Here is a 25,934-nt window from a genome sequence, read left to right as displayed (position 1 = left end):
CTTATAGCAAATGAGTTCTTTTCCTAGGAACAGAGCTGGGTGTTTATTTTTTATTTATTTTTTTCTCTTCTTAATCAGTGTAAGTTTAAAGATTTAAATAAAAAAGTCAAGGATAAAAATTTTAATGTGATTTTAGTAGAAATTAGCTGGTTAGTAGTTTACTTCTCCAAAATACTCTCTAAAAGCATTTTGCTTATGATTCTAAAACTCACGTCTGGGTAATGTACAAAATTGACCAAGTATTATACGTTTACATGTTTCTATGTAGCATATTTATGAATGATATCTAAAATGAGAGAACACGTATTAACAGCAAAAGTGGAAGACAGAAGGTCTTGTAAACTACTTTGTACATTTTCTAAGTGGACCATTCCTTTCATCTGATTTTTATTTATGAGATAAAAACCATTTAAATAATAGTTATCAGATGATTACTCTCTCCACAGTAACTTGGAGGACTTTTACCCACCCAGGCCCCCCCAGGCCCAAATACTTTTTAGAAAGTACTAAAATAGTATGTTTAATTTCTCCAGTGACATATTTTTTAATGTTCTATTCCACCACTGGAATTTTTATATGCAAATAGCCTGACCCATTTTTAAAAACTGTATTTAATTCTTAGATTTCAAGTTCAAATTTGGAGCCAAGAAACCAACTCATTCTATTAAATCAACATTTATCGAATGCAGTGTGTTAGTCCCTGACAGAAGACGGTGATGCACAGACAGAATCCTGCCTCCGAGGTTTCCCAAGCTAGCAGGGAGCCAAATCCATCGAAGTGTTATAAGACCATGAGACAGTTTTGATAGAGGCACCAACAGAACTTGGGGAAACATCAAGAGTCCTAGCCAAATAATGGCTTGTCTTACCCATTTTCTGCCAGAGGAAGGACTTCAAGCTGCTGAGCCAATATCCACTTACTCCTGGCCAATAAAGTCAGCAGAGCGTTCCTTTTTTTCTGTGCACCTGGGTCCTGGGGTGCCTCGATACTGCCACCCCTACCTGCATTCCAGGACTGGGTCTAAAGTGGGGCAAGTGAGGCACTGGCCTTGTGCAAAAATGTAAGGTGGCACCAAAAACTCGGCAAAATAAAGCTTAAAGGAATATTTGTGTAATACTTCCGCGATGAACAAAACTTTAAAATTTTAAATAAACAGAACTGATTTTTTTCTCTTTGTCCCGGGCTCTACTAGGATTCCACAGGGCACTGCTTCACCGCTTTCCTCCACACATGGCCAGTGGTCCCCAGCCACGTCTAACTTTAAGAAACCTAAATTTTCTGATATCTGATCTCAGATCAATAAAATTGTTATTATTGGGTGACTACCGTTGGGGTCCTCTGACCCACTCTGGCATAGCTGACAGATCACCCACTGTACCGCCTTCACAGAAGCACCGCGCGCAGGCGAACACTAGTGTGTCCTAGGTACTGCGTGGTGGGTGCTGCGAGGACCCCAAGCGCACACGTCATAGAAGTCAAGATTTGGCTTCAAATCTTCCCTGGTTTGGATTGGCTTTTAGTCGGGGAGATTGCGGTAACTCTTGGTAACAGTGAGAACACTGAACCGTGGGGCGAAGCTAGGTCAATCATAGATGCTTCTGGCGGAGTGGTGTCCTGATGACTGAGGACCCGAAACGTCTGTCCCACGCCTTCCGACACTCTCTGAGCCTATTGAGGCCTCCGGGGCCTGCCGTGGAGATCAGCCGCAGGGTAAGGGCACCCAGTTCTCCTGACCCAGGGCCCCTGGGGTCTCTGCGAGAAAGCCCCTGCCAGGTGCCCCTGGGACCTGTGGCAGCGAGGGTGGAGCAACGGGGACCCCCGACTTCCACTGGAGCTAGAGGTCTGTAATCTCTTCATTAGGGTTTGGAGGCTGCCCCTGATCCACACTAATAGACTTACCACCTTTTCCTACCCTGTACTTACCATCGGCTGCATATATAACAATGGCAGTTTAGAGATTAGGTAACAAAGCCATACATTTGGGCCTTGGCTCTCCAACATTATATATAAATAATAAATATATCTTTATCTACATAAATATATATATATATATATTAACCCCCTGAAATGTTGTTCCCTTAAAGTGCAAATTGAGTGATGTTTTTGTCGAATAATACAGACAATTGAAGGCAGCTAAGATAATGACTTAAGGAATACTTGAGTGGGAAACATTTCAAAAATATGCAACATAGGAGCTAGCAAAGTGCTCTAGAGTTCTGGGACTTGTCTGGAAAACCGTGTGACTGCCATGGTTAGTCAAAGCTGAGATTTCTGACATGAATCAAAAGCCAAGTCCTGACTAACCTGTGGTGCGCTTGTGTTGCATGAAAGTAGGGAAGTGTATCTGTTATTACAGTACATACATAGAGAGGATGTTTTCTTCCGGAGAGTTGAATACAGGCATCCTTATCCTTGGATTGAATGAGCCCACAATTTTCAGACTTTTTTTCCTGCTTTCTCTAGATCCGAAGTCATCCGGCAGTGGAGGACGCTGCTGCTGTCCTCCCTGCTCTGGCACTGTCCACACCCCAGTTTTGTGGTGGATTCTTTGTTTTTAATTTTCCTGGTTTATTAACTAGTTCATTTGAAATAATGACTTTCCCTCCTCACCAGATTACTGAAATTCCTCCCCAGATTCAATATCTTTTCTGGGTAATAATATCCTCTCCCATCCTACGCAACTACAGATTTGAATTCTGCCTTCTTGAAATTCACCCTCTCTGTTCCTGCTGTCTTTTTCTTTCTCCTGCTAACCCTATAACCGCCCCTCTTCCTTCCCCTTACCCAGCCTGGTTCCCTCCTCCTCTTTCTAAAGGAAGTATGTCACCATGATCTTACCTCTGTCCCACTCTCTCCTCTGGGCTGGCCTGACTTGCAAGGCCGTGCATACCCACCCTGACATCTCTGAGGAGGTCCTCTTGTCCGCTTGCAGCTTTCTGCTGGACACCCTGGCCTCTCTGTTCCACCAGCACCTCAAGGTCAGCATCTCTAGGCTGAATTCATCCTCCCTAACAGTCAGTTTCTCGTCATCATGTCATCACGTTATCTTCATCACCTGTGACTTCCCTTGCCCTTGTGCTCTGCCTCCAGTTACTTGCCCATTCCCGTCAGTTCTCCCTGCACGCCCACATGACATATCTGCTCACTGCTCATTCCCACTTGCCGCTATCCTAGGGCAGGCGCATCGGCTCTCGCTTTGATTTTCCGGAGGCAGCCTCGCTTCCTGTCTGCATTTTCTCAGCACCCCAGGCCCTCAAACATGTCACTGCAAGTCACCTTCCTGAAGCCCAGCTTTTTTTCTCATCTTTTCTCCAGTTTAAAAATCCTGTCCTACTTCCCTGCTGCCCCAGAATTTAGTCCAACAAAGGACTAAATTCTGATTTTAAAATAACTTAATAGTGGATATGATTTAAAAGCACTGATGTAATTGTCATGGGAAAAATCAGAACTTTGTTGGACTTAACAATGATTTTGCTATGCAGTTAGTATATATATTTCCTAGACATGTGCATATGTCTTACATATCATAAAACTAATTAATTTTAAATTATAAATTACATTAATTATGTGATTTTACGTTAGAGTTCTTGGGCCTATAAACGTTTTGTTTATGTACTGAGCATACTCTTTGAGCCTAAATTTCAAAGTTAGAGCAAACAGTCTGACTCCAAACCACCGTTCTTAATTTATTTCTCACATTTGCCCTCCATGTGCCCTTCACTATAGCCGAAGGCTGCACCGCCCTGCACTCCTCGCATTTTCTTCCCCTGTGTCTTCTCTTTTCTGTGGTTACTCCCCTCTGGCCAGAACACCCACCCACCGGTGTTCTATTTCCAATTTCTCTCACCTTTCAAGTCCACCCCATTGTCAGTCCCACCCCGAAATCTCAGAGCTCCCAGGCTGACTGTCATTTCTTCTTCCTCTGAACTCACCAGAGCATATTTTCTTTTTGTCATAGCCCTTAACATGGACAGCCTTCCTTTACAGAATTGTTTGTCCTTTCCTTCTCCTACTAAGAGGTCTGCTCCTGAAGAGTGGTCCCCTTACCCAGTTCACTGCTACATTTACCAGCTGGTCACAGGCTAATCACAGCCTGAACTAAGCTAAGAGCTCCATAGTTTGTCGCTCAGTATCTGTTAGGATATGCTATTTTCAAAATGTTCATCTGAAAAAAATGCTATTATGTGCAGCTGCTGTAGAAAATGACATGGCAACTCCTCAATAAATTAAACAGAGAATTACCTACCATATGATCCAGCAATTTTACTTCTGAGTCCATATGCAAACAAAGCAAAAACAGGGACCCAAACAGATGTTCATACAGCCGTGTTCATAGCATTGTTCACAAAAGGTGAAAGCGGCCCAAGTGTCCATCAATGGATAAGTGGACAAACAAGGTGTGGTATACACATACAGTGGAATATAACTCAGCCTTAAAAAAGGAAGGAAATTCTGACACACACTGAAACAGATGATTCCTGAAGACATTATGCTAAGTGAAATAAGCCAGTCACAAAAATACAAAAACTTATCATCCCACTTATATGAGGCACCCAGAGTAGTCAAATTTATAGAGACGGAGAATAGAAGGATGGTGTCCAGTGGATGAGGGCCAGAGGGAAACGGGGAATCAATGTTTAATAGGTGCAGAGTTTCATTTGAGGTCGATGAAGAACTTCAGGAAATGAATGATGGCAATGGCTGTGCACCAGTGTGAATATGCTTAATGCCACAGAACTGTCCAGTTAGAGTGGTAAATTCTATTTTACATATATTTTACCACAAATAAACAAAAATACTTCAGGGAAGGAATGCTTGTTGTGCTTCTTTAGACGAAAGAATATTCTGCTAGTGAGGTTGTGTGCTGATTGCAAACTGGAACTGCTCCACCTGGGGTTCTCTGAAACCTGAAACTTCTTGGCGAGTCTTTGTGTTCTTTGGCACTTTGGCACTTTGCTACCAGATTTAGTTGAAATTTTAGGTTGGAAAGAAACATACTGTGATAAAAATCTGTATCAACAAACAATTGATTGCACCAATGGTTGACAAATAATGCTGATAGTTTCAATTTACCTTTTCATCTCTTAATTTTCAAAATTTGATTTAAACCTTTAGTCATTCCTTGGCTAAAATGTTCAAATTGTGTATTCATTTCTGATTACTTAATATGTGCTAATTGTGAAATATTCAAACACTATTAAAAAGTTTATTTTTTAGAAAGTGAAAGTTCCCCAGTGATAACTGTTGTTAACAATTTGGAGTATGTGTGTTTTGGGTACATATAAATGTCATTGATAACAAAAATATTATTACTGTAACACATATATTGCCAATGGCATTTTTACTTAAAAATAGATTTCTGATATCAGTATATGTCTAGATATCCATCTCGCTATATTTTTAAGCTACTACACAGTATTCTGTTGTGAAGCTATATTTTAATTTAACCCATATACCAATTAATGGGGCATATTACACAATTCCAATACTATATGCTAAAGTGAGCAGTAATATTCATATTTTGTGTTTGTGTGTATGTACCACTGTTTTTCTGAGTGTTAGGCATGGAATGGCATATCAAGTTAAATGTACATTTACAATTTTAATAGATAGCTGCAAAATTTTAATTCTACTTTGGCTGGACTTTAACATCCCAGTAATTTGGCAAAGTTGCAATTGACCATGTGTTTCTACTATACCATAGAAGTTCAGACGTTTCCATTGAAATACCCAGATGAAGATGTATAAGCCCGATGTATGGGGTTTTCCAAGCCCCAGATCCAGCTTGCGTGTCAGGGTAACAAAATACCTTCATGGAAATGCCTATACCTGAGCCAGTGAATTCTCCAAGCCTCAAGATTCAGCTTATGTAACAGGGTAACGAGGAAAGTTTTTAGGACTATCAATTAGCAGCTGCTACCCATCCCCAGGATATCTGCTTTCATCACTTCTTTAGATATTTGCTCATGTCATTAAATCTAACTCTTCTGAAAGTCCTCTACTAAAGAACAAAACCATTGTCCAAGTTTCATAAATCACTTACTGGCATCACAGCCTCACCACCCACAACAAATCCCAGCTGAAATTCTGTGATTTTTTTTGACTCTGATAATTACAATGTTTGTCAGATTCCAGAAGTACAACGATTATACTATCCACTTTTGTTGTGTCTTGTGAGGTTTAGCCCTTCATGGAAAATTATGATTTACATTTTCAAAACAAAACCTATGGGAATAAAAAGTGCTGCTTCTTCACCAAAAATTCCCACGGTTCAAGCATGTTAGTAATTCATGAAAATTGAAGACATGATTCCTTTGCAAAGAAAGGGAAGTGGTGTTTATTCACTCTTTTATTCATTTGTCTGACATTCATTGAGAATTTACAGGATGATAATGTACATTATATTCTACTTCCTTTACCTCCAATCTTGATACTGAGTACCCTCTGTACCAAATATGAATTCCTTGTGTTTGAAGGAGCATTTAAGAATATTTAAATACTAAATTACTCTACCTTGTAGAGAATCAAAAACTTGTTTTTTGAGTATATGTACAAACACACATTTATTCTCTTTGATTAAAATTTATTTACACATCTGTTCCCAGGATTTAGGATAATGAAATTCAACCACAAAATGATTAAATAATATATAATTGTAGTATTGGAATTTATCAGTTTAGAGTGGTTGCCTCCATATTCACCTTTCCTTTGATCTTCTGTAGACGTTATTGTTATTGACTGCAAATGTCTCAGTATTTTTGCTCCGTGGAATGTGCCTTGACAGATTAATTATATGTTATCAGGCAGTTGAAGATCAGCTAAGGATATGTGGCCACAAGAGGGATGCTGATGTCTTTGAGCTGTTCCTTTCTCAACAGTAAGTGTATTCTATTTATGTAAGAAATAAAAGAGCGTTGATTACAATGTTTCACAGATTTGAATGTTCTTTTCCAGTCCACCCCCCCCCCACACCAAGGACTGAATGGGCGAGTACCACACTCCATTACTTTACCATTGGCCTCACAGTCTCTGTTGGAGAGCATATTGGAACGGATGTGCTAAGTTTGAATCCCAACTCTATCTCTTCCAGCCAGATGATCCTTGTCAGGTTCAGCAAATAAAAATATGGAATGTCCAGTTACATGTGACTTTCAGAGAAACAAATGTATAATTTAGTATAAGTATGTTCCACACTGCATTTGTTGTCTCTCTGAAATTCACATACTGGGCATCATGTATTTTACCTGGAAATCCTATTGCCTGCATATGTATAACAATACCACCTACTTCACAAGGTTGTCGTAAGGATTAGACAGGTTAGTAGAAGGTAGCTGAGGGACCAGTACACAGTAAGCACCCAATGAACATTAGAACACTTAATATTATTACTTTCATTAGAGAATAATGACTCATTACCTCCATACTATAAAAATAACCCATAGCTAATAACCCCTATACTAATTTTACTGGTAAGCAGGACAATACTGTCCTTTTTGTAACAACCTCCTTTGATTCTACTGCAACTCCCCGGGTGGCACAGTTAAGTCACCGTGCTGGACAGAGCAGCCGTCGTGCTTGCGAGAACTTAAGTGAAAGAGGAGGAGGAAGTTACAGGCTGGACTGGACTGGACTCTGACTGCATTTATTGGCCAACAGGTGTCACCCGTGCAGTCACAGTTGGCAATTTAATAACAATGACCCTATTCCTGCTCTTGTTTTCCTCCCTTCCGGTTGTTTATCTCCGTGAATTCTATGTATTATTTTTAAATAAACTTATACCTTCCTACTCATCTTTAATCTGTAGAACTCAGTTATTCTTTAAAGAACATGTTCTACTTTATCAATGAAGTTAATAACTTTACCTCTGATAATTGGAGGAAATCCTTTGTTAATAAACATGTGTCTTTTGCTGTATATAAATATTTGTTAGTTTATTACTGAAGAGAAAAACATTTATCTTTGTAGTGGCCCCAAATATCTTGGGAGCAAGGGAATAAAGAGCTGGCCAGTTTAATATTTTTTTAAAGTATACATTTTAGAATGGAACAGGTGCTTTGAACCTTTCTATAGATCACTTAGTTTTACAATAACAAATATTTTGTGTGGTCAAAAGATTGTACCTCAGCCTTTCCTGACTGACCTAAAGGGTAAGTAGATTACAAAAAGATTTAAAACACTAGAAAAAATTAAAAATATTGATCTTCTGATAATGGGTAATTAGTGTCTTCTCAGCTAAAGGACAACACATTTTATACCCCAAGAATAATAAGTTATTTAATCCATCTGGGTCCAGAAAAGAATATTTCACAGTCTGGACACCAGTAAACTGGGGTCTTTGCCTGTCCCTGTTGCCTTTAGGAAATGGAAAGCATCTTACCAGTGACGTCTTGAGTGGTCCCTGAGAGCATGTCCTGTGGCAGATGCTCTTTACAGAATACCAGGCAATAAATATAAAAAGGAAAGTATTAGAAGTGGCTATTTTATAAAACTAAATCTACCGATTCAGGTGAAGGTCATCCACAGAAGCTCCAGCCACTGACTGTATAGTTATTAGGTAATGAGATACACACAGAGTGTGTCAGTTTTGCCCCACATATTACATCTCAGTGATAACATTCGTACTTCTTATAATGGAGAAGTGGCAGATACAGCCTTAACTATGTAACTAAACTCAGCTTCACCAAGAGTGGGACAAAATAGCATCATTTGTCTCCTGATGTGATGCATTAGTTACCACCTCTGTAATTGAAAAATGATCTACCTTGAATTTAATCATGAGAAAGCAATCAGACAAATCAATAATGTGAGACATTCTATTGTACAACTGTCCTGGACTCTTCAAAAAGTGTTAAGTGGAAAAAAGGGGAGACAGTGACTGTTCTAAACTTAACACTAAGGGATTCTGCCAGCTGAAAAAGCAATGCATGAATATTGATGGAATTATGAGTTTAAACAAACTATAAAATATAAGGGCAACAGGGACAGTTTGAATATGAATAATATATTAGATAGTGTTAATTTATTCAATTTAATTTTCTTAGATGTGATGGTGGTATCGTGGTTATGCAGGAGAATGTCCTTATTAAGGGATGTGCAGGAAATGTTTAGGAGAGAGAACCCTGCAATAATAAGCTTGCAACTTATTTTCAAGTGATTCCCCCAGGAAATTATCAGCTAATAAATAGGTATCAGCTAATAAATAGGTATCAGCTAATAAATAGGTAAAAGAAAGTGAATGTGTGGCAAAACATTAAAAATTATAAGTGCTATACAAGCATTCATTGTATTATTCTTCAACTTTTCTTAGATTTAAATTTTTTTAATATAAAAATTTGGTGAAATAGCTTTCTTTTGTTTAGAAATGTTTGCATGATTTTAAAAAATATATTTGTTTAAAAAGGTAGGAAAATAATTAGTCCCTTAGTGTCTCAGGTTAAATAAATATAAATATGAAAGGATGTTGCCACAAATGTGTTAATATAGGTAATATTATTTAACATTAATATTTTAAAATTGCTTACGAAAGCACTGGCACACAGGATGTACCCTGTAAGTATTTGGTAAATAGAGACACATATGTATGCATAATGAGCCTGGGCCCACAAGTTCTGCCCTGAGACGTAAAAGACGTTTGAATACTCCAGCCCACAGCAGTGACCCAGAGGCTTTGCCCTCTTTGCTGGTGGCTCCCCTTCCCCACCCATGCCTGTCCCTTTGCTGAATGAGCTGCATCAGCACAAGGCTCAGGACCACTTAGACAGCTCGAGTCCTGCACACTGAAAGAAGGTTGGGCAGCCCTGGCTGATGCGGCTCAGTGGATTGAGTACTGCCTGTGAGCCAAAGGGTCGCCAGATCGATTCCTAGTCAGGGCTCATGCCTGGGTTTCAGGCCAGATCCCCAGTAGGGGGTGTGCAAGAGGAAACCACATATTGATGTTTCTCTCCCTCTCTTTCTCCCTCTCTCTGTCTGTCTAAAAATAAGTAAATAAAATCTTTAAAAAAAAAGAAGAAGGATGGGCAATATTTTGATGCTTTATTTAATAAACAGCCAAAGGAGAATAAAAAACTTTATTCGGTCTCTATCTCTTGGTGCACTGCAATCTTCATGTCTTAAACCCAGTCTGGCCAAGATCTGGACAACCCCAGAGTAACAAGCCTGCAGACACTGCTGAAGCAGGAACTAATAGCAGTTCCCACATTTACTTGTCTTCTGCACTTATTTACTTGTCAGTGTCTTCTGCACTTATTTTTTCCCCTCTTTTTTTTCTCTAGCCTCTCCCAGTGAAATCTTTTTATGTGATCCCAATAAATTCAGTCATAATGAGGTAGAAATTTCCACTAATGTGATAAAGTATTCCCCTTAAGTATTTGTTTTAACTGGCTAACAAAACCTTAATCCAAATGAATGAAGTTTTAAGGATGGAATTTCATAAATAAGCATGTAAGTGTGCCAGCAATTTTGAAAGGACAAAAAGAAAGTTTCTTCAGTTGCTCCGAAGTCATGCTATATATCCTGCCTGACCCACAAGTGAACTAATCACTGCTAATGTTTATTTTCTTTTTCTTTTTCAGGGAACTGACAGATGTCATTGATCTTTCTAGGTTTAAAAATTTAAAATACTTATGGCTACATCATAACAAGGTAAAATTATATTTAATCTTTAAATGGCTCTATAATTAAGTTACTATCTTAATATCATGTTTTTAATAGAGCTAATCTTTTTTAATTATATCGTATTGATTATGCTGTTACAGTTGTCTGATTTTTTCCCCCTTTAACTCTCTCCACCCAGCACCGCTTCCTCTCTCAGGCAGTGCCCCCGCATTGGTCCTGTCCACGGGTCATGGGTATTAGTGCTTTGGCTACTCCATTTCCTGTATCGTACTTTACATCCCCATGGCTATTCTGTAAACACCTATTTGTACTTCTTAATCCCCCTCACCTCTTCACCCATTCTCCCCCTTCCCCCGCCCATCTGGCAACCTTCCAAAAACTAATTTTTTTTCTTGCTTTTAAGAGTCTTTATCTTTAACCTGTGGCCTTTTAATAATGAAGTGTCTTGGAGTGGGCCTCTTTGCATCCATCATAATCTGGACTCTGCTTTTCCTGGATGGCATGTCTATTCCCTTCACCAAATTAGAAAAGTTTTCTTTCACTATTTTTTCAGATAGATTTCCAATTTCTTGCTCTTTCTCTTTTCACTCTGGCAACCCTATGAGGTGAATTTTGGATCTCTTGAAGTTGTCCCAGAAGCTGCTTATTCTATCCTCATTTTTTTGGATTCTTTTTTCTTCTTGTTGTTCTTATTCATTATTTTTTGCTTCCTTATGTTCCATATCATTGATTTGATTCTTAGCTTCATCCATTCTACTGTTGTTTCCCTGGAAATTGTTCTTTATTTCAATTAGCAAATCCTTCATTTCTGACTGGATCTTTTTTATGCTGCTAAGGTCCTCACTAAGTTCCTTGAGCATCCCTATAAACAGTGTTTTGAACTATGTATCTGATAGATTGCTTGTCTTCATTTTGTTTAGCTCTTTTTCTGGAGTTTTGATCTGTTCTTTCATTTGGGCCGCATTTCTTTGTCTCCTTGTTTTGGCAGCCTCTTTGTGTTTCTTTCTATGTATTAGGTAGACCTGCTTTAACTCTGTTATTTGGTAGTGTGGCCTGATGTAGTAGGTATCATATGGGTTCTGGTGGCATAGTCTACCCTATCACCCAAGTGGGGTACTCAAGGTGCACCCTTTGTATGGGCTGCGTACCCCCTCCTCTTGTAGTTGAGCCATGGTTGCTGTTAGCAGATCAGTGGGAGGTATTTACCCAGGCCAGTCAGGCACAAGGACTGGCTATGACCACTGACCACCAACCTCTGCCCTCCCCCCGACAGAGGATCAGATGTGCAGGGGCAGGGAGGTAGTGCTCGGAAATGATCTGTAGTTGTCCACTGGGTAGGTGGGCCCTGGGGTTTCCAAGTGGTGCAGGCCAAGGTCACCTTCTACCTGTGTTTTGCCTGGGACTACCCTGCCTGAGCCGTAAAGCAATCTGAGATGGCTGCCACTTTGCTGGACTTGGAGATTCCCAGGTGAAGTCAAACTGCGACTCTAATCTGGCTGCTACTAGGCCTCACTGAAGCTAGCTGTTGCTTGTTTGATAAGATTTAGGAGCCAAGATCAGCCATTCTTATGGAAAAGCAGCTTGGGTGGGCCCATAAATTGGGTGGGGTAAAGCCTCTGGGGATCTCCCGGGGGGTCAAACAGTGTTAGCCAGGTCAGTGGAGTCTCAGATGTGGCACCAACCTACTGGCTCTGTGTAGGGACAGCCCAGCAAAGGAACAATGGCCTCTGCTTACCTGGATGCCATTCTCTTCCTAATACTACTGGTGCCCTTCAAGCTGCCACACCAGTGCTGGATCTCAGAGGGAGTGAGTCTGAGTAGGTGAGTCTGTGTTTGGGTTTCCCAAGGTGAACTTCTTAGGGCTTCAGCAGCAGCCTCCTCCTTGACTCAACCCCCGCTGGTTTTCACAGTCGGAAGTTTTGGGGACTTATTTTCCCAGCACTGGCACCCTGGGCTAGGGGGGCTGGTGTGGGTCTGGGTTTCCTCACTCCTGAGATATCTCTCCTGAATTTTTATCTATCTGGGTGTGGGGTCAGCCCGTTCCATGTCCACACCCCTCCTACCAGTTTGGATGGATGTGGTTTCTTCAATTCCGTGGTTGTCAGACTTCCATTTAACTCAATTTCTGACATTCCTGAGTGATGGTTGTTCTATATTTTAGTTGTAATTTTGATGTGGTTGTGTGAAGAGGTGAGCCATGTCTGCCTTCATTGCCATCTTGACCGGAAGCCTCAACAGAGCTAATCTTTAAAGTATTATTTTATATACTTAATTTAAACTTCAGTAAGAAAGTTCATCTGAAGATACATACGTATATGTATATTGAATAGAACAGTTGGTGAGATGTATTATACTGCAGTTACTTTTGTCTCCCATGTCCTGTCAGAGCTCCTCAGATGAGGCTCCTGTTTCCCAGCCTCCTGGAAGAAAACTTGAAGAGTCTCAGAATTGTTCTCACTTCTCCTATGTCAATCAAAATCTTACAGTTCATTCGAGTTATAGTCATAGTTCAGAAATGACAATTTCTAAGGGAATATATTAGTCAACTTTCAATTTTCATTTATAAATGAGATCCCCTGCCTTTCCTCCCATATCCAGCGAGGCCTGATGGCAGATGGCTGCCTGCCTTCTTTATTTCTAGGGAGGAGTGGTGGGTTTTCCTTCCTTCTCACCTTCACCCCAACCTTCTCCATGATTACTATGAACTGGGAGATGTGCAGGTAGGGGAAAGACAAGGGGGAAACAGTTATTTGATTTGTACCCTCTGGTACTAACAGATGTTCAAAATTGATTTTTTTTTTCTCTTAATGGGTTATTTGGAAGCTCCCCTACTAGGTTACTTCAACTCTTAGTTCCTCTTTGCCAGCTACTTCTGACCACCCCTTGCCTTTTATCCCATCGTTACTTATACCTGAGTATCTCCTGGTCCTGGCAAAATACACTCCTGGGTAGGATTCCTTGTAAAGCACCCCAGATCACCATTCCAACAGTGGTCCCTCATGCAGTTCCCATGACTCATACGCCTTTGTCCTGCTATCAGAGGTAGAGGGGGTTGGTTACCTTCCAGTTGCTACCCAAGCTCATCTAGCTTCCCCAAGAAGGACCAGGCACTAAACCATCATGTTACCAACTGCAGGGAACACCCTTCAAAGTCACTAAGTGTGGCCCTTGAAGTCTCTCTTAGAGGCCAGTGTTCAGGAGGCCACTGCCGCCCCCACAGTGGGAGCCTGAGTGTGGCGCCACTCTCTCTCCAAGCCAAAGAGCAGGACTGAACTACATACAATATAAGCCCAAACAGTCACCGTTACAGTTAGCTAGTCAGTAACTTATTCCCAACTTGCAAAATTTGCCTTTTCAACAACTTTCATTTTGCACACTATAAATCCAAGCTTAACATTTTGAATTTAGATTTCTAAACACCAGCTGAGTAAAAAATTTATTTTTTGAGTTTTCAGCAGTAGTATGCTTATCCAGCAGTAGTCCAGATTCACAGCACTGAATCTTTAAGCAGCCATGCTTATGAAAGGATTTTAATATCATATTGCATTTTCGGTCTTTTTTTAACCAACTAAATCAACAATGAAAGTGCTGCTAGTATTAAGTGTTTGCATACGTTTCATAAGCTTGAAATAATTTCTGGGAGAACAAACACAAATATCTGTGAGACCCAGCCAGCTAACGACTGAAATGGAAAGTACATGCATCACTTAAGGGCATGCAAATTGAAAACTCTTTTAAACACTCTGCCAAAAATTATCCTGGGTCACAGTGTGCAACCTCTGATTAGAAAAAGATGGGAATCAGAAGGCATGGCAAAAGTGACTAATCTTTGTTGTTCATTTGTGCTCCGTGTAGTGTTCAGTGGTCAGTTTCGAAGGAAAGAACATGTACAAATGTCGGTGGTAGGTCTAAAGGAAGAGGAATAAATAAGGGTTTGATTGTTGGGGTTTTGGGGTTCTGGGTTTTTTTTTTCTTTTTTGCATTCTGGTAGTGGACACCATCCCACATCCAACCAGTCATTGAATGTTCACATAGTTGATTGACAGATAATCAATTTAGAAGGGGGGTTGGTGGGAAAGGGATGCAACAGGCAGAATTCACTTCTTGTACTTGGTTCTTTGTGTCCAATGAACTATTATTATCTCCAAAATCACCACCACTTAACTTTGTTCTTTAAAAAAAGACTTATTTAGTCCATATAACACTGGAAGGATAGCATACCCAAAACAAGTTTTAAGTGGTCATGACCTAAGTGAATACACTGTTGTGAGTTTTCCTGTTGATCAGTAATTGACTGGTGGCTAAGTTACCTCACTAGTCACACTCCATGAAAAATTAAAATTCTTATTCAAGATCCCAAACTAATGGGCATGTGAGCCATGATAGTATTTCCTCAGATGTCCCTTATTTCCTCTGGATATTTTCTTGCCTGGATAGGAAGCCAAGAAGCATCCTACCAACTTAAGAATGGGTCCAGCATTTAGAGAAAAGCATAACCCAGAGAATCCTCCACACACTAAGACTGAGGCTCTCACGTTCTTGGGACTCCTTGGTGTGTGATATAATAAATGTTCTAATGTGTGTACCAGCTTGAGTTGAGCTTCGAGGTTACTGGGAGCCAGTAGCATCCTATCTGATATGGCTTATTTGGTACTTGCATTTAGGCTACTGATAGAATATAACAATAAATATGATAGTGCCTCCTCTAGTGCTAAAAATAGGAAGTGCAGAGGGAGTGGGTGTGCTCCTGGCGAGGACATTGCATTTGCAAACTGCCTGGAATGGAATGAGAGAAAGCAGTCGTCTTGGGAGGCAATGATGTAGCCTGGTGTGTTTACAGCCCTGCATGCTAGGAGGGTGAGGACTTCTCCCTTTTCTTATTTAGTGGTTAATAACACGGAACCTTCCAGTCTAGACCCTGGAATAGCAAATGAAATAGGTACAGGTTGTTTCTAAGGACCTTCAATGCCCCAGGTTTCCTAGGTTTACTCAAGTAACTCTGTTTCCTTCATTATGCTCTCTGAGGGCTGGTTTCGTCCTTATACTGCACAGATATTCACTAGTCCTACTCCTCCTCCCTTTATGGATCACCTTTTCTCTAATCTCGCCTGATATAATTAGTGGGAGGCAGCTGCACTTGGGCGCATATTAACTGGGGCCTTCTAAGGACTCCCTTCCATGTCTTATCTTCCAGCAAGCCTGAGGGAGAGAATTTGCAGTTCACAGTTTCTCTCTTTCAGTGTTTCATGAGAAATAGAATCTGCTTAGACAAGAGATCTATGTGCTTTGTCTTTTAAACTACAATTAATTTGTGTTTTGGCTGGTTACCTCAAAACATATTTTTTAAAGATTTTATTTATTTTTAGGGAGGGAAAGGAGGGAGAAAGAGAGAGAGAAACATCAATGTGCAGTTGCTGGGGGCCATGGCCTGCAATCCAAGCATGTGCCCTGACTGGGAATTGAACCTGTAACACTTTGGTTCGCAGCCCACGCTCAATCCACTGAGCTACACCAGCCAGGTCAAAACATATTTTTACAGATATTTTTACAGATATTTAATAATAAGCCTGTAATATTGGTACCCCAATGCTAATACTCTTTTATTTCTGGAGGAACTAACAGTGCTTTGGTAGTCTAATTTGTCTCAGATTAGAATAAGCATTTGATAAAAAAAAAAAAAACAAGCAGCTGCCCAAAATGGAATCTGAGTTTCTTCTATGTAGCAAAATTTTACAACTTTTATAAACTAAATTTAAATGAAAATACCTCTTTTGGCAAAGTCATTGTTTATAAACTTCATCATCTAAAAAATAATTGAAATACTTATTTATAATAACATTACGCACAAGCTGACTAGAGGAGGGTTAGATTAAAACAAACAGAATTGATCTAAGAAGGTCCTGAGCTCAGTCTTCTGTGATGTCGTTTCTTCTCTCCCAGACCTTTAGCACAAACTGAAAATTTGATAAATAGCAGAACTTTCTATGTTTGAGAAAGGACTATTGGTGTGCAAGATTAGCAAACCACAATTTGAAAATGGAAATACTTATTTGTAACACGCTGTTTCAAATATTTGTAAAGAATTCTTTGATTGGCAATACTTGTTTTCCGTAGTTTCACAAGCTTTGTGTCATGGACTTTTAATTGGTTCCTTCAATCAGGTGTGGATGGAATGAATCTTATTTATTCATTTGTACATACTCTACCCTTTTCCGAAAAACAATTGAGAGCAGCATAAGCCTTGTGGTAGAGCGTAAGGGCTGTTAGAGAATAAAACGAAGCAGCATGCATTCCGTACAATTTGAGTTCTTGCGTGTTCCCGTTACCTTGGGGCCACATTAATTATATCCCTCGTGTCAACTTGGTTGAGGAAACCATATTTTGTCAAATATTTAAAACCTCCTCAAAACAATAAGTCAACATAAATAACCTAAATAAGACTTCAGTGTATGGTTGTGAAATTCATAGGTATGTATGCTATATATTTGGTTATGCTTTAAAATGACTTATCCCAGAAATGTAACCTATTTTTGGAAAAGAACATATGCAAAAAATTTAGTAGTATGGAATAAAGAGGGGAAAACATGAGAATAAAAGTCTGTTTACACTAGCTAAAATGGCATTTTTCATATTTTAAAGTATCGATTATATTTTAAGTACTGTACATATTTTAAACTAAGCTACACATGAATGCATTTTTTTCATTTATTGGATAGGTACCCCATAAAAATAAATTTAGGGATCTTGGAAGTATATTGCAATTTTTCATTTTTTCTCCTGTATAATTCAGTGTATATTATTAAAATTTTCCCCAATTAATACTTAGTTTTCTGTAAATTTAGGAAATACTATGATCTCAATATCCAAACATACAATAATATGCCCTTTTTTGTGAAATTTTTAAACTTTACTTTTATTGTTGACACACTGCAAATGACCCCATTCCCCACCCCCTATTCCCACCCCCACCAAGCCCCTGCCCCCTTCCCTCTGGCTCTCCCCACACTGTTGTCTGTGTCTACGGGTTATGTGTGTATGTTCTCTAGCTAATATACCCTTTTGTACAACACATAATTATAGATTTTTCCAGAATTTCATCGTGTTGTTTAATCATTTATCTATAGGTCTTTGCCCCTAGGTGTTTAACCTTGGTACTACTGACTTTTTGAAATGAATGATTCTTAGTTGCGGGGCTGTCGTGTGCATTTTTCTATATTCAGTCGCATCCCTGGCCTCTACCCACTACATACCAGAAGATTTCCAGATATGACAATGTAAAATATTTCTAGACATTGTCAAATGCCTTCTGGGGGAAAAGTGCCCCCCACTGAGAATCACTCAATTCAATAGCCATAATGATCTAAAGAAACCTAAGTCAAAGCATGTTCCTTTGCTCAAAACCAACAACTTACTGTTCATCTCAGCCAGCTTCTCATACCAACCCCTCCAGGCCTTGCACAGTGGGCCTCTGATGACCTGTCTGACCTCATCCCCCACCTTCACTCTCTGGCTCACTGTGATCCAGCCACTCCAGGCACTGTCATGTCCCTGTCCTATGCACAGATGAGTCCCCAGGTGCTCTTCCTACACATCCCAGTGACCCACCCCCACCCCTTCATCAACAGTTAGTTCAGTTAACCTCCTCTGTGAGGCCTACTCTGACCAATCCACTTAAAATATAACAGTGTCTCCCTACTGGCACTCCCAATACCCATGCTCCCTTCCCCATATCACTTCTCAACTGATGCCATATGTAATTTTATTGTACATATCATTTATTTTCTCTTTCCCTGCTAGAAAAAAAAAAGGTAGGGATTTTTGTCTATTTTGTTCATAGCTATCCCCTCAGACCTTAGCATAGTGTCTGCCACACAAATATTTCAACAAATATTTGTTCATGGAAAAATGAGTAAATAAAAATTCTAATATTTTGAGCCAAGTTGAACTTTTCTTTGCATATGCAGTACTAAGGTAATGGAAGTTCACTTAACGGAAGCATGCTTTGGCTGAGTTATGCAGAAAAATAATACATTGAAAAGCCATTGGGTAGATCTTAGGTAGCTTAAGAATCAGGTGTAACATACTCTCAGGGTCAAAGTGAGCCATGGCCACAACCAGTCCAGAACTGGTTTCCACACTGTTGACTTGCCAGGCAACACCAGAATCACTTCCATGTGCCAAGCCTCAAGCTACGAAGATAGATTTGTAAAATGTCACATTAAATATAAATCCTATGGCAATCCTTAGAATTGCAGTGTAGATTATTTTAAGGGGTAATTATAATAACATCTTATTTTAACTATGGCTGGAGTATCATGACAATCGGCTTGTCCTCCAAATCCTATCCCTAGATCTTTTTTTGTTTTACTTAACTTTATTGTGGTGGCATTAGTTAATGGGGTCATAGAGGTTTTATGTGGATTCTAGCTAAGTTGAAATGTCTATTATGTCCTGTAAATTTACCTTGGAGCTGTGTCTTACTCTTCTGCCACTGCCATCACTCCACTCTGGGCCAGCGTATATTCTTCTGAATCAGCATTTAACACCCTTCTTGTCCATCCCCTACCATTAAACTTATTATCCCTTCTAAATGATCTTCTTCCCTGCCATTGTCTTTCTAAAACAAAATTAGGCAATAACACTCTTCTGCACAAAAAATTTTAATAGCACCCAAGATCCTTATGATCTGGCTTGCTTTCTTTCCACTTCACTCCCTCCACCGCAACAAACAGTGCAATATTAAAATACCAATACCCATGGTCCAAGGATGTTAATGTTCTTGGGAAAATTGTGATTCTTTAACCAAGATGAAACTGTTGACTTCATTAGTGTTCTTCTTAAGTTAATGAGTAATGCAAGATAAATTAAACACTCAGCTAATTAGTAATGATCTGTTAATGTGTGTTCAGGTAGGCAACTGGAAAAGGAGAGGGAAAAAAATCAGGGTTTCTACTGATATCCTTTTTCTATGATGATGTCAGATGTGGCTATATTTATTTTATGTTATTTTTTTTTGTATTTTTTCCATTACAAGTTAACCTCCTTACATCCCTCTTCCTCCTACAATCACCACACTGTTGTTCATGTCCATGAATCTTTTTTTCCTTTTTGCTCAATCCCTCCACCCGCATTCTCCCCCTACTCACTAGCTGTCATCTTTTCTCCATCTCTGAGTCTGTCTCTATTTTGCTTGTTAGTTCAGTTTGTACATTAGCCTCCACATATGAGTGAAATCATATGGTATTTGTCTTTCTCTGATTGGCTTATTTCACTTAGCATAATGTTCTCCAGGTTGATCCATGCAGTTGCAAAGAGTAAAATTTTTCTTTTTTTATAGCTGAGTAGTATTCCATTGTGTAAATGTTCCATAGTTGCTCTATCTACTCATCTACCAGTGGACACTTGGGCTGCTTCCATATCTTGGCAATTGTAAAGAGCACTGCAATGAACATAGGGTGCTTATATTCTTTAAAATTAGGGTTTCAGGCTTCTTCAGATACATTCCCAGCAGTGGGATCACTGGGTCAAAAGGCAGATCCATTTTTAAGTTTTTGAGATATCTCCACCCTGCTTTCCACAGTGACTGAATCAGTCTGCATTTCTACCAACAGCGCAGAAGGGTCCCATTTTCTCCACATCCTTGCTGGCTCTTGTTGTTTGTTGGCTTGTTAACGATGGCCATTCTGACAGCTGTGAGGTGATATCTCATTGTGGTTTTACTTCGCATTTCTCTGATGATTAGTGATATTGAGCATCTTTTCATATGTCTATTGGCCATCTGTATGTCCTCTTTGGAGAAGTGTCTGTTCAGGTCCTTTGCCCATTATTTAATTAGATTGGGGGGCTTTTGGTGTCAGATTTTCTAATTTCTTTACAAATTTTGGATATTAACCCCTTATCAGATGTATTGGCAAATATGTCCTCATATTCCATGAGTTGTCTATTATTTTGTTAATGTTTTCTTTTGCTTTGTGAAAATTTTTTAGTTTGTAGTCCCATCTGTTTATTTTTTTTCTTTTGTTTCCCTTCCTGGGGAGATATATCAGATAAAATATTGCTATGAACACTGTCTGAGATTTTACTGCCTGTGGTTTCTTCTAGGATTTTTATGGTTTTGGGTCCAATATTTAAGTCTTTAATCTATTTTGAACTTATTCTTGTGTGGGGTGAAAGAAGGCAGTCTAGTTTCATTTTTCTGCATGTATCTAATTTTCCCAACACCATTTATTGAATAAACTATCTATATTCCATTGCATGTGCTTGCTTCCTCTGTCAAATATTAATTGACCATCAAGGTATGGGTTTATTTCTGGGGTCTCTATTCTGTTCCATTGATTTACATGTCTGTTTTAATGCCAGTACGATGCTGTTTTGATTACTCTGCCCTTACAGTATTGTTTGATATCAGGTAGTGTGATTTTTCCAACTGTGTTCTTTTTTCTCAGGATTGCTGTTGCTATGCGAGGCCTTTTATGGTTCCATATAAATTCTTAAAATATTTGTTCTAGTTCTGTGAAATATGACATTGGAATCTTGATAGGAATTGTGTTGAATCTATAGATTGCTTTGGGTAGTATGAACATTTTAATGATGTTAATTCTTCCTACCCATGAACACAGTACGTGCTTCCACTTGGGTGTTATTTTTTCTTTTTCAATCTTGTCTCCAAATTGTTTATTTGATCTTCTGCTTCATCTAAGCTACTCTTTATTCTTTCCATTGTATTATTTATTTCCAATATTATATTCTTTATTTCTGACTGTTCCTTTTTTATGGTTTCTATGTCTTTTTTCATACTGTTGAATATCCTTATAATCACTACTCTTTATTTCTGACTGTTCCTTTTTTATGGTTTCTATATCTTTTTTCATACTGTTGAATATCCTTATAATCACTACTCTAAACTCTCTATCTGATAAATTGCTTACCTCCCATTTAGTTCTTCTGCAGGATTCTCTTGTTCTTTCATTTGGAGCCTGTTCTTTGTCTTCTCATTAAGGCTTCCTCTTTGTGATTGTTTCTATGTATCAGGTAGATCTGCAAAGACTCTGGTGCAAGCCTATGTAAGACGCTGCCTGTGACTGGCCCTGGGCACCCTGTTTGGAGCTGCCAGTGATCCACAGCTTGTGGGTCCCTCTTCTGAGCCTGTCTGTGTGCAGAAAGAACCAGGCTGTGCACCAAAGGCAGCTTTTACCAGCACCGGACCAGGGGAGTGTCAGCTGAAGTCTCAGAGCTCCCAGAGATGTGCCCTAGTTGTTAAATTTAGTCACTTACATAGCCTGAAGCTGTACTCAGCAGCCCGGCTTAAGCTCTATAGTGTGGGGCAGAGTGATTCCTGAGGGTGGGGCTATTGCTTTCCCTCAGGCTGATGGGGAGTGCTGTGCCTGAGAAGGATAGACCATGCAGTATGGGGAATGACTCAGCACAGGGATCCTGGCAGCTGTTCCTTCAGTTCTCTCCCCAGGGCCACCAGCCCCAGACTGCTCACACCACTCTAGTCCACTCTGCCCTCCCTCTGCAGGAGCCTAGGATAAGTGGCTGCAAATGGAATTTTGTGCATTGGCCCTTTAAGAGGCTTTCTGCATCTCCAGCTGTCCCCTGCTGCTTTTCACAGCTGGATGTTGTTATCTGAGTTCCTTTCCCAGCTCTGGTGCTATAGACTGGGGAGCTCAGCTTGGGGTTTAGACCCCACACTTCTCAGGGGGAATCCCCAGTTGCTGAAATGTCCCTCTGGAACTCCAGCTGCTTCCTGTGGGAGCCCAGCCAGCCCTCTTGTGCCTCCTTTGCACTCCCTACCATTCACATTGTGATGAAGTGGTTTCTTTTGTCTGCCCTTGGTTATAAGGCTTCTCTCCAGCTAACACTCAGTTGGTTATTCAGGATGATTTCTCTACACTTTAGTTATAATTCCAGTTTGGTCCAGGGAGGAGGTTTGTGCAGCTTCCACTGACTCCTCTGCTGTCTTGTATCTCTAGGTGCAGCTGCATTTAGAACAGAGAGTGGCAAGGAGGACAGAAGGTAGTGAGTGCTGTCAGGAAACTGGTAGGAAAAATAGAAAGGATTAGGAAATCAACTGGGAACCGCTCCTCGTTGCCCTGAATGGTTTCTCTTGGCTGGGGGAATATGGTTCCTCTCGCGACTTCACCGTGCGGCGGTAAAGTGGCCAGTGTCCCTCCTGCACGGGTGCTGACGCAGTGTGAGGCGGATGGATTGTGAAGTGATGAAATGAGCAGCACATGTGCCTTTGCAGCTTCATAATTTGTAAATGGTGTAAACACTTAAGAAAGTAAAGAAAATTCATTTAAAAAGTTTTCCAGTATAAGTCTTTTTGAGATATGAGAGGATACAGTAAAATGCCAATAAATACTCCCTCACTAAGTCAGATAGGTTGGTGTCTTTCTGTCTGGATCAGTCCCACAAAGGCCAAAACAGTTCCATTTAATTGTTAATAATAGTTCCCATGGTAAGCTTTAATAAACGCAACATTAGTTTATAATCTTGAGCATATATTTCTATAGAGAGAGAGTACTAAGTGCTTGATTAAGAATAGTGATGGTGAACAAGTTGATATGTGGAAGTCAGATCTAATGAGCCTACAGGGAGAACATCTGTGTGAAATGTTAGAGCAAAAGGTGAAGGCCCTTTTACAGATGCTTGGTAAACCATGCAAGGGAGTTTGGTCACCGTATGGTAAGATGAGTTTATATTAAGTTAGCTAGAAACATCCTTTTTACCACACTGTCCTCAAAGACAATCCAGATGTAAATTCATAGCCTAGACCAAAAGGTTACAAATAATTAAAAATAAAAACAAACATCAAACTCTTCTGGTCTTACTAGAATTTTATATAGGTATGTATATGTAATTGTAGAAAGAAAATTATTCTCCCACTCTCATTTTCAGCTACATGGAATAATATTTCTAACTAGAAACTATTGTCTGACAGAACTGTATCTAAACAACAATGCAATAATTGAAATAGAAGGTATGTCTAAATTTTTTTGTTGATTGAATTTTCAATTAAGTAATAACAGTTAACTATGTAATTAATAATGACATGCAAAAATCTGTTTTAACATCTCTGTTTAAAATATGTGATGGAATTCATTATTTTTTAATGTTCTTATATAAATTTCATTTTAAGAAATGTGCTTTTGATACAGTTTTAATGCAATCTCAACTTATGTCATGATATTCAAAAATAAATGAATCAAAGGAGACCATAATCATCAAACACTTATATAAAATGTTAAAGGGACTTATCTAACAAAAAGAAGATGATCAAAAATATGAACAGTAAAATGACAACAAACTCACACCTATAAACAACTGAACCTAAGACAAAAACAAAAACAAACTAAGCAAACAACTAGAACAGGAACAGAATCACAGAAATGGAGATCACAGGCAGGGTTATCAGCGGGGAGGAGGAAGCGGGGGAATGGGGGAAAGGTACAGGAGATTAGAAGTATAAATGGTAGGTACAAAATAGACAGAGGAAGGTTAAGAATGGTATAAGAAATGGAGGAACCAAAGAATTTATATGTATGACCCATGGACATGAACTAAGGGACAGGGGGCTGGTAGTGTAGGGCAGAAGGGAATAAAGGGGAGAAATAAAAAGTAAGTGAATCTTCTTTTAACAGCAATTTTGCCATTTTACTGCATAGTTGCACATAAACTAGATACTGTGGAAGCAAATTTATCAGTACTAGGGAACATTCATAAGTGTAACAACTTTATAAGTAGTCTTAATGCTTTTACTGGCTATAGTTTTTGCCAGCCAAATTCTTTCACTCTGAATTAATTTTACATATGCAAAAATCTCTAAACTGACAATTTCAAACCATGTATAAAAGTACATGATACACTATGATCATGAAATTTGAAGAGGTTTAACACAAAACATTTTTCTTTAATATTATGTATCATAGGATCAAGGTGTCATAATTTTAAGATCTACCATAATTTCATGTACCATGAAGAAAGAAATTTTTGCCAGTTAAACTGCAATGTGGCTATTACAAATATGCAACCCACTTTCACTTATGTTAAAAATGTGGGAAAATTTTCAATTTAGAATCAACAAAAATGATATTAATATTTGGCTTTGTATGGTGTAAAGAAAATATTTAGTTGAGCAATTTGAGGGGTGGTATTGAATTCAGTGAGTAATTGTTCCCTTTAATTGGCATTATAAGTCTAAGTAACATTGACCGAACAGAACAAAACAAAAAAGAATGAATAAAGTAACCCTTCTAAAATCCAACAAAAAATCATTGCTACAGGAAAAAATCCATAAAACAATAACACTGAAAAGAAATTGACTCTATATTCCCACATTATACTCAATTAATTGAATTCTTATGCTTTCTTCTCTTCTTAATGATAGTTCACAATATTATTGATAATTCTTTCTTTCACCAGCTGTAATATATTCTTGACTTTTGTCTAGTTAGTGTGTTTAGTCAGCATTAAAAAAACATTTAAAATCTTGTGGAAACTTTCTTTAGGGCTGCACTGCTTGCCTTCGTTGCACATTCTGCTGCTGCACCACAACGAGTTGACAAACATCGACGCGACTGTGAAGGAGTTGAAGGGGATGCTGAATCTGAAGACCCTAAGTATTCATTACACTTTTACGTGGCCATAGGTTAAAATAGTAAAATACAGGGATTTATTTTTTAAATTTAAAGTAGATCAATAACTAAAACTTAGATATTTCTGGAAACAAGACTAGATCGATTCCTTTTGAAAATGTTTTGAAAAGAACAACAGGTAGAACATATTTTGTGGACTGATATAACATGCCAAATGAAAATGACAGAAGTGACAAAGGTGATTGATTCATATGTTTAAATCTGTGGTTTTAGTTTAATCTCAGAAGTGAGTTTCAGCACCTATGATATGATTCCATTTATATGACACATCCAAGACAGGCACATCTGTCAAGAGAGCGACGCTGGGAGGTGACTGTGTTAAATAGATCCGTCTTACCCCAGAGCCAGGGGGACGAGGGCCTGGGGAGTACAGCTGAAGAACAAGGGTTACTCCTCAGTGTGATGAAAATACTATGAAACTGACTGCAGTGATGGTTGTCCAACTCTGCGAGTATACTAAAAACCATGAATTGTACACTTGAAGTGGATGAATCCTGTGGTATGTGATGTATAATAATGAAGCTGACACCAAAAAAAAGTAAATTTTATTTATGTTTTTAATTGGATGAACTACAAACTTTATTCATGAATACTGAACCACACCCAACAGAGAACTGGCCTCAGTATTGGAAGAAAGTATGCGATAGATTAGAAAAATA

At 39.1% G+C, this 25,934-nt stretch overlaps 1 protein-coding gene across 1 annotated transcript in view; it reads left to right on the top strand.

The window, feature by feature from the left end:
- The first annotated feature begins 1,618 nt into the window (after positions 1-1,618).
- LRRC72 (leucine rich repeat containing 72) overlaps positions 1,619-25,934 on the top strand; it is a 36,925-nt gene continuing 12,609 nt past the window's right edge. The window contains exons 1-5 of the mRNA XM_045827251.1: positions 1,619-1,841; positions 6,755-6,878; positions 10,573-10,642; positions 23,519-23,600; positions 25,129-25,239. Of these exons, the coding sequence (XP_045683207.1) occupies positions 1,619-1,841; positions 6,755-6,878; positions 10,573-10,642; positions 23,519-23,600; positions 25,129-25,239 (610 nt within the window). The remainder of the gene's footprint in view (positions 1,842-6,754; positions 6,879-10,572; positions 10,643-23,518; positions 23,601-25,128; positions 25,240-25,934) is intronic.

The sequence above is a fragment of the Phyllostomus hastatus genome, unplaced genomic scaffold (genome assembly GCF_019186645.2).
Source record: "Phyllostomus hastatus isolate PE091 unplaced genomic scaffold, TTU_PhHast_1.1 phas_scaffold_78, whole genome shotgun sequence".
In the NCBI taxonomy this organism is placed as follows: Eukaryota; Metazoa; Chordata; class Mammalia; order Chiroptera; family Phyllostomidae; genus Phyllostomus; species Phyllostomus hastatus.
The sequence above is the reverse complement of the archived record's forward strand: the minus strand, read 5'-3'. Positions and strand labels throughout refer to the sequence as shown.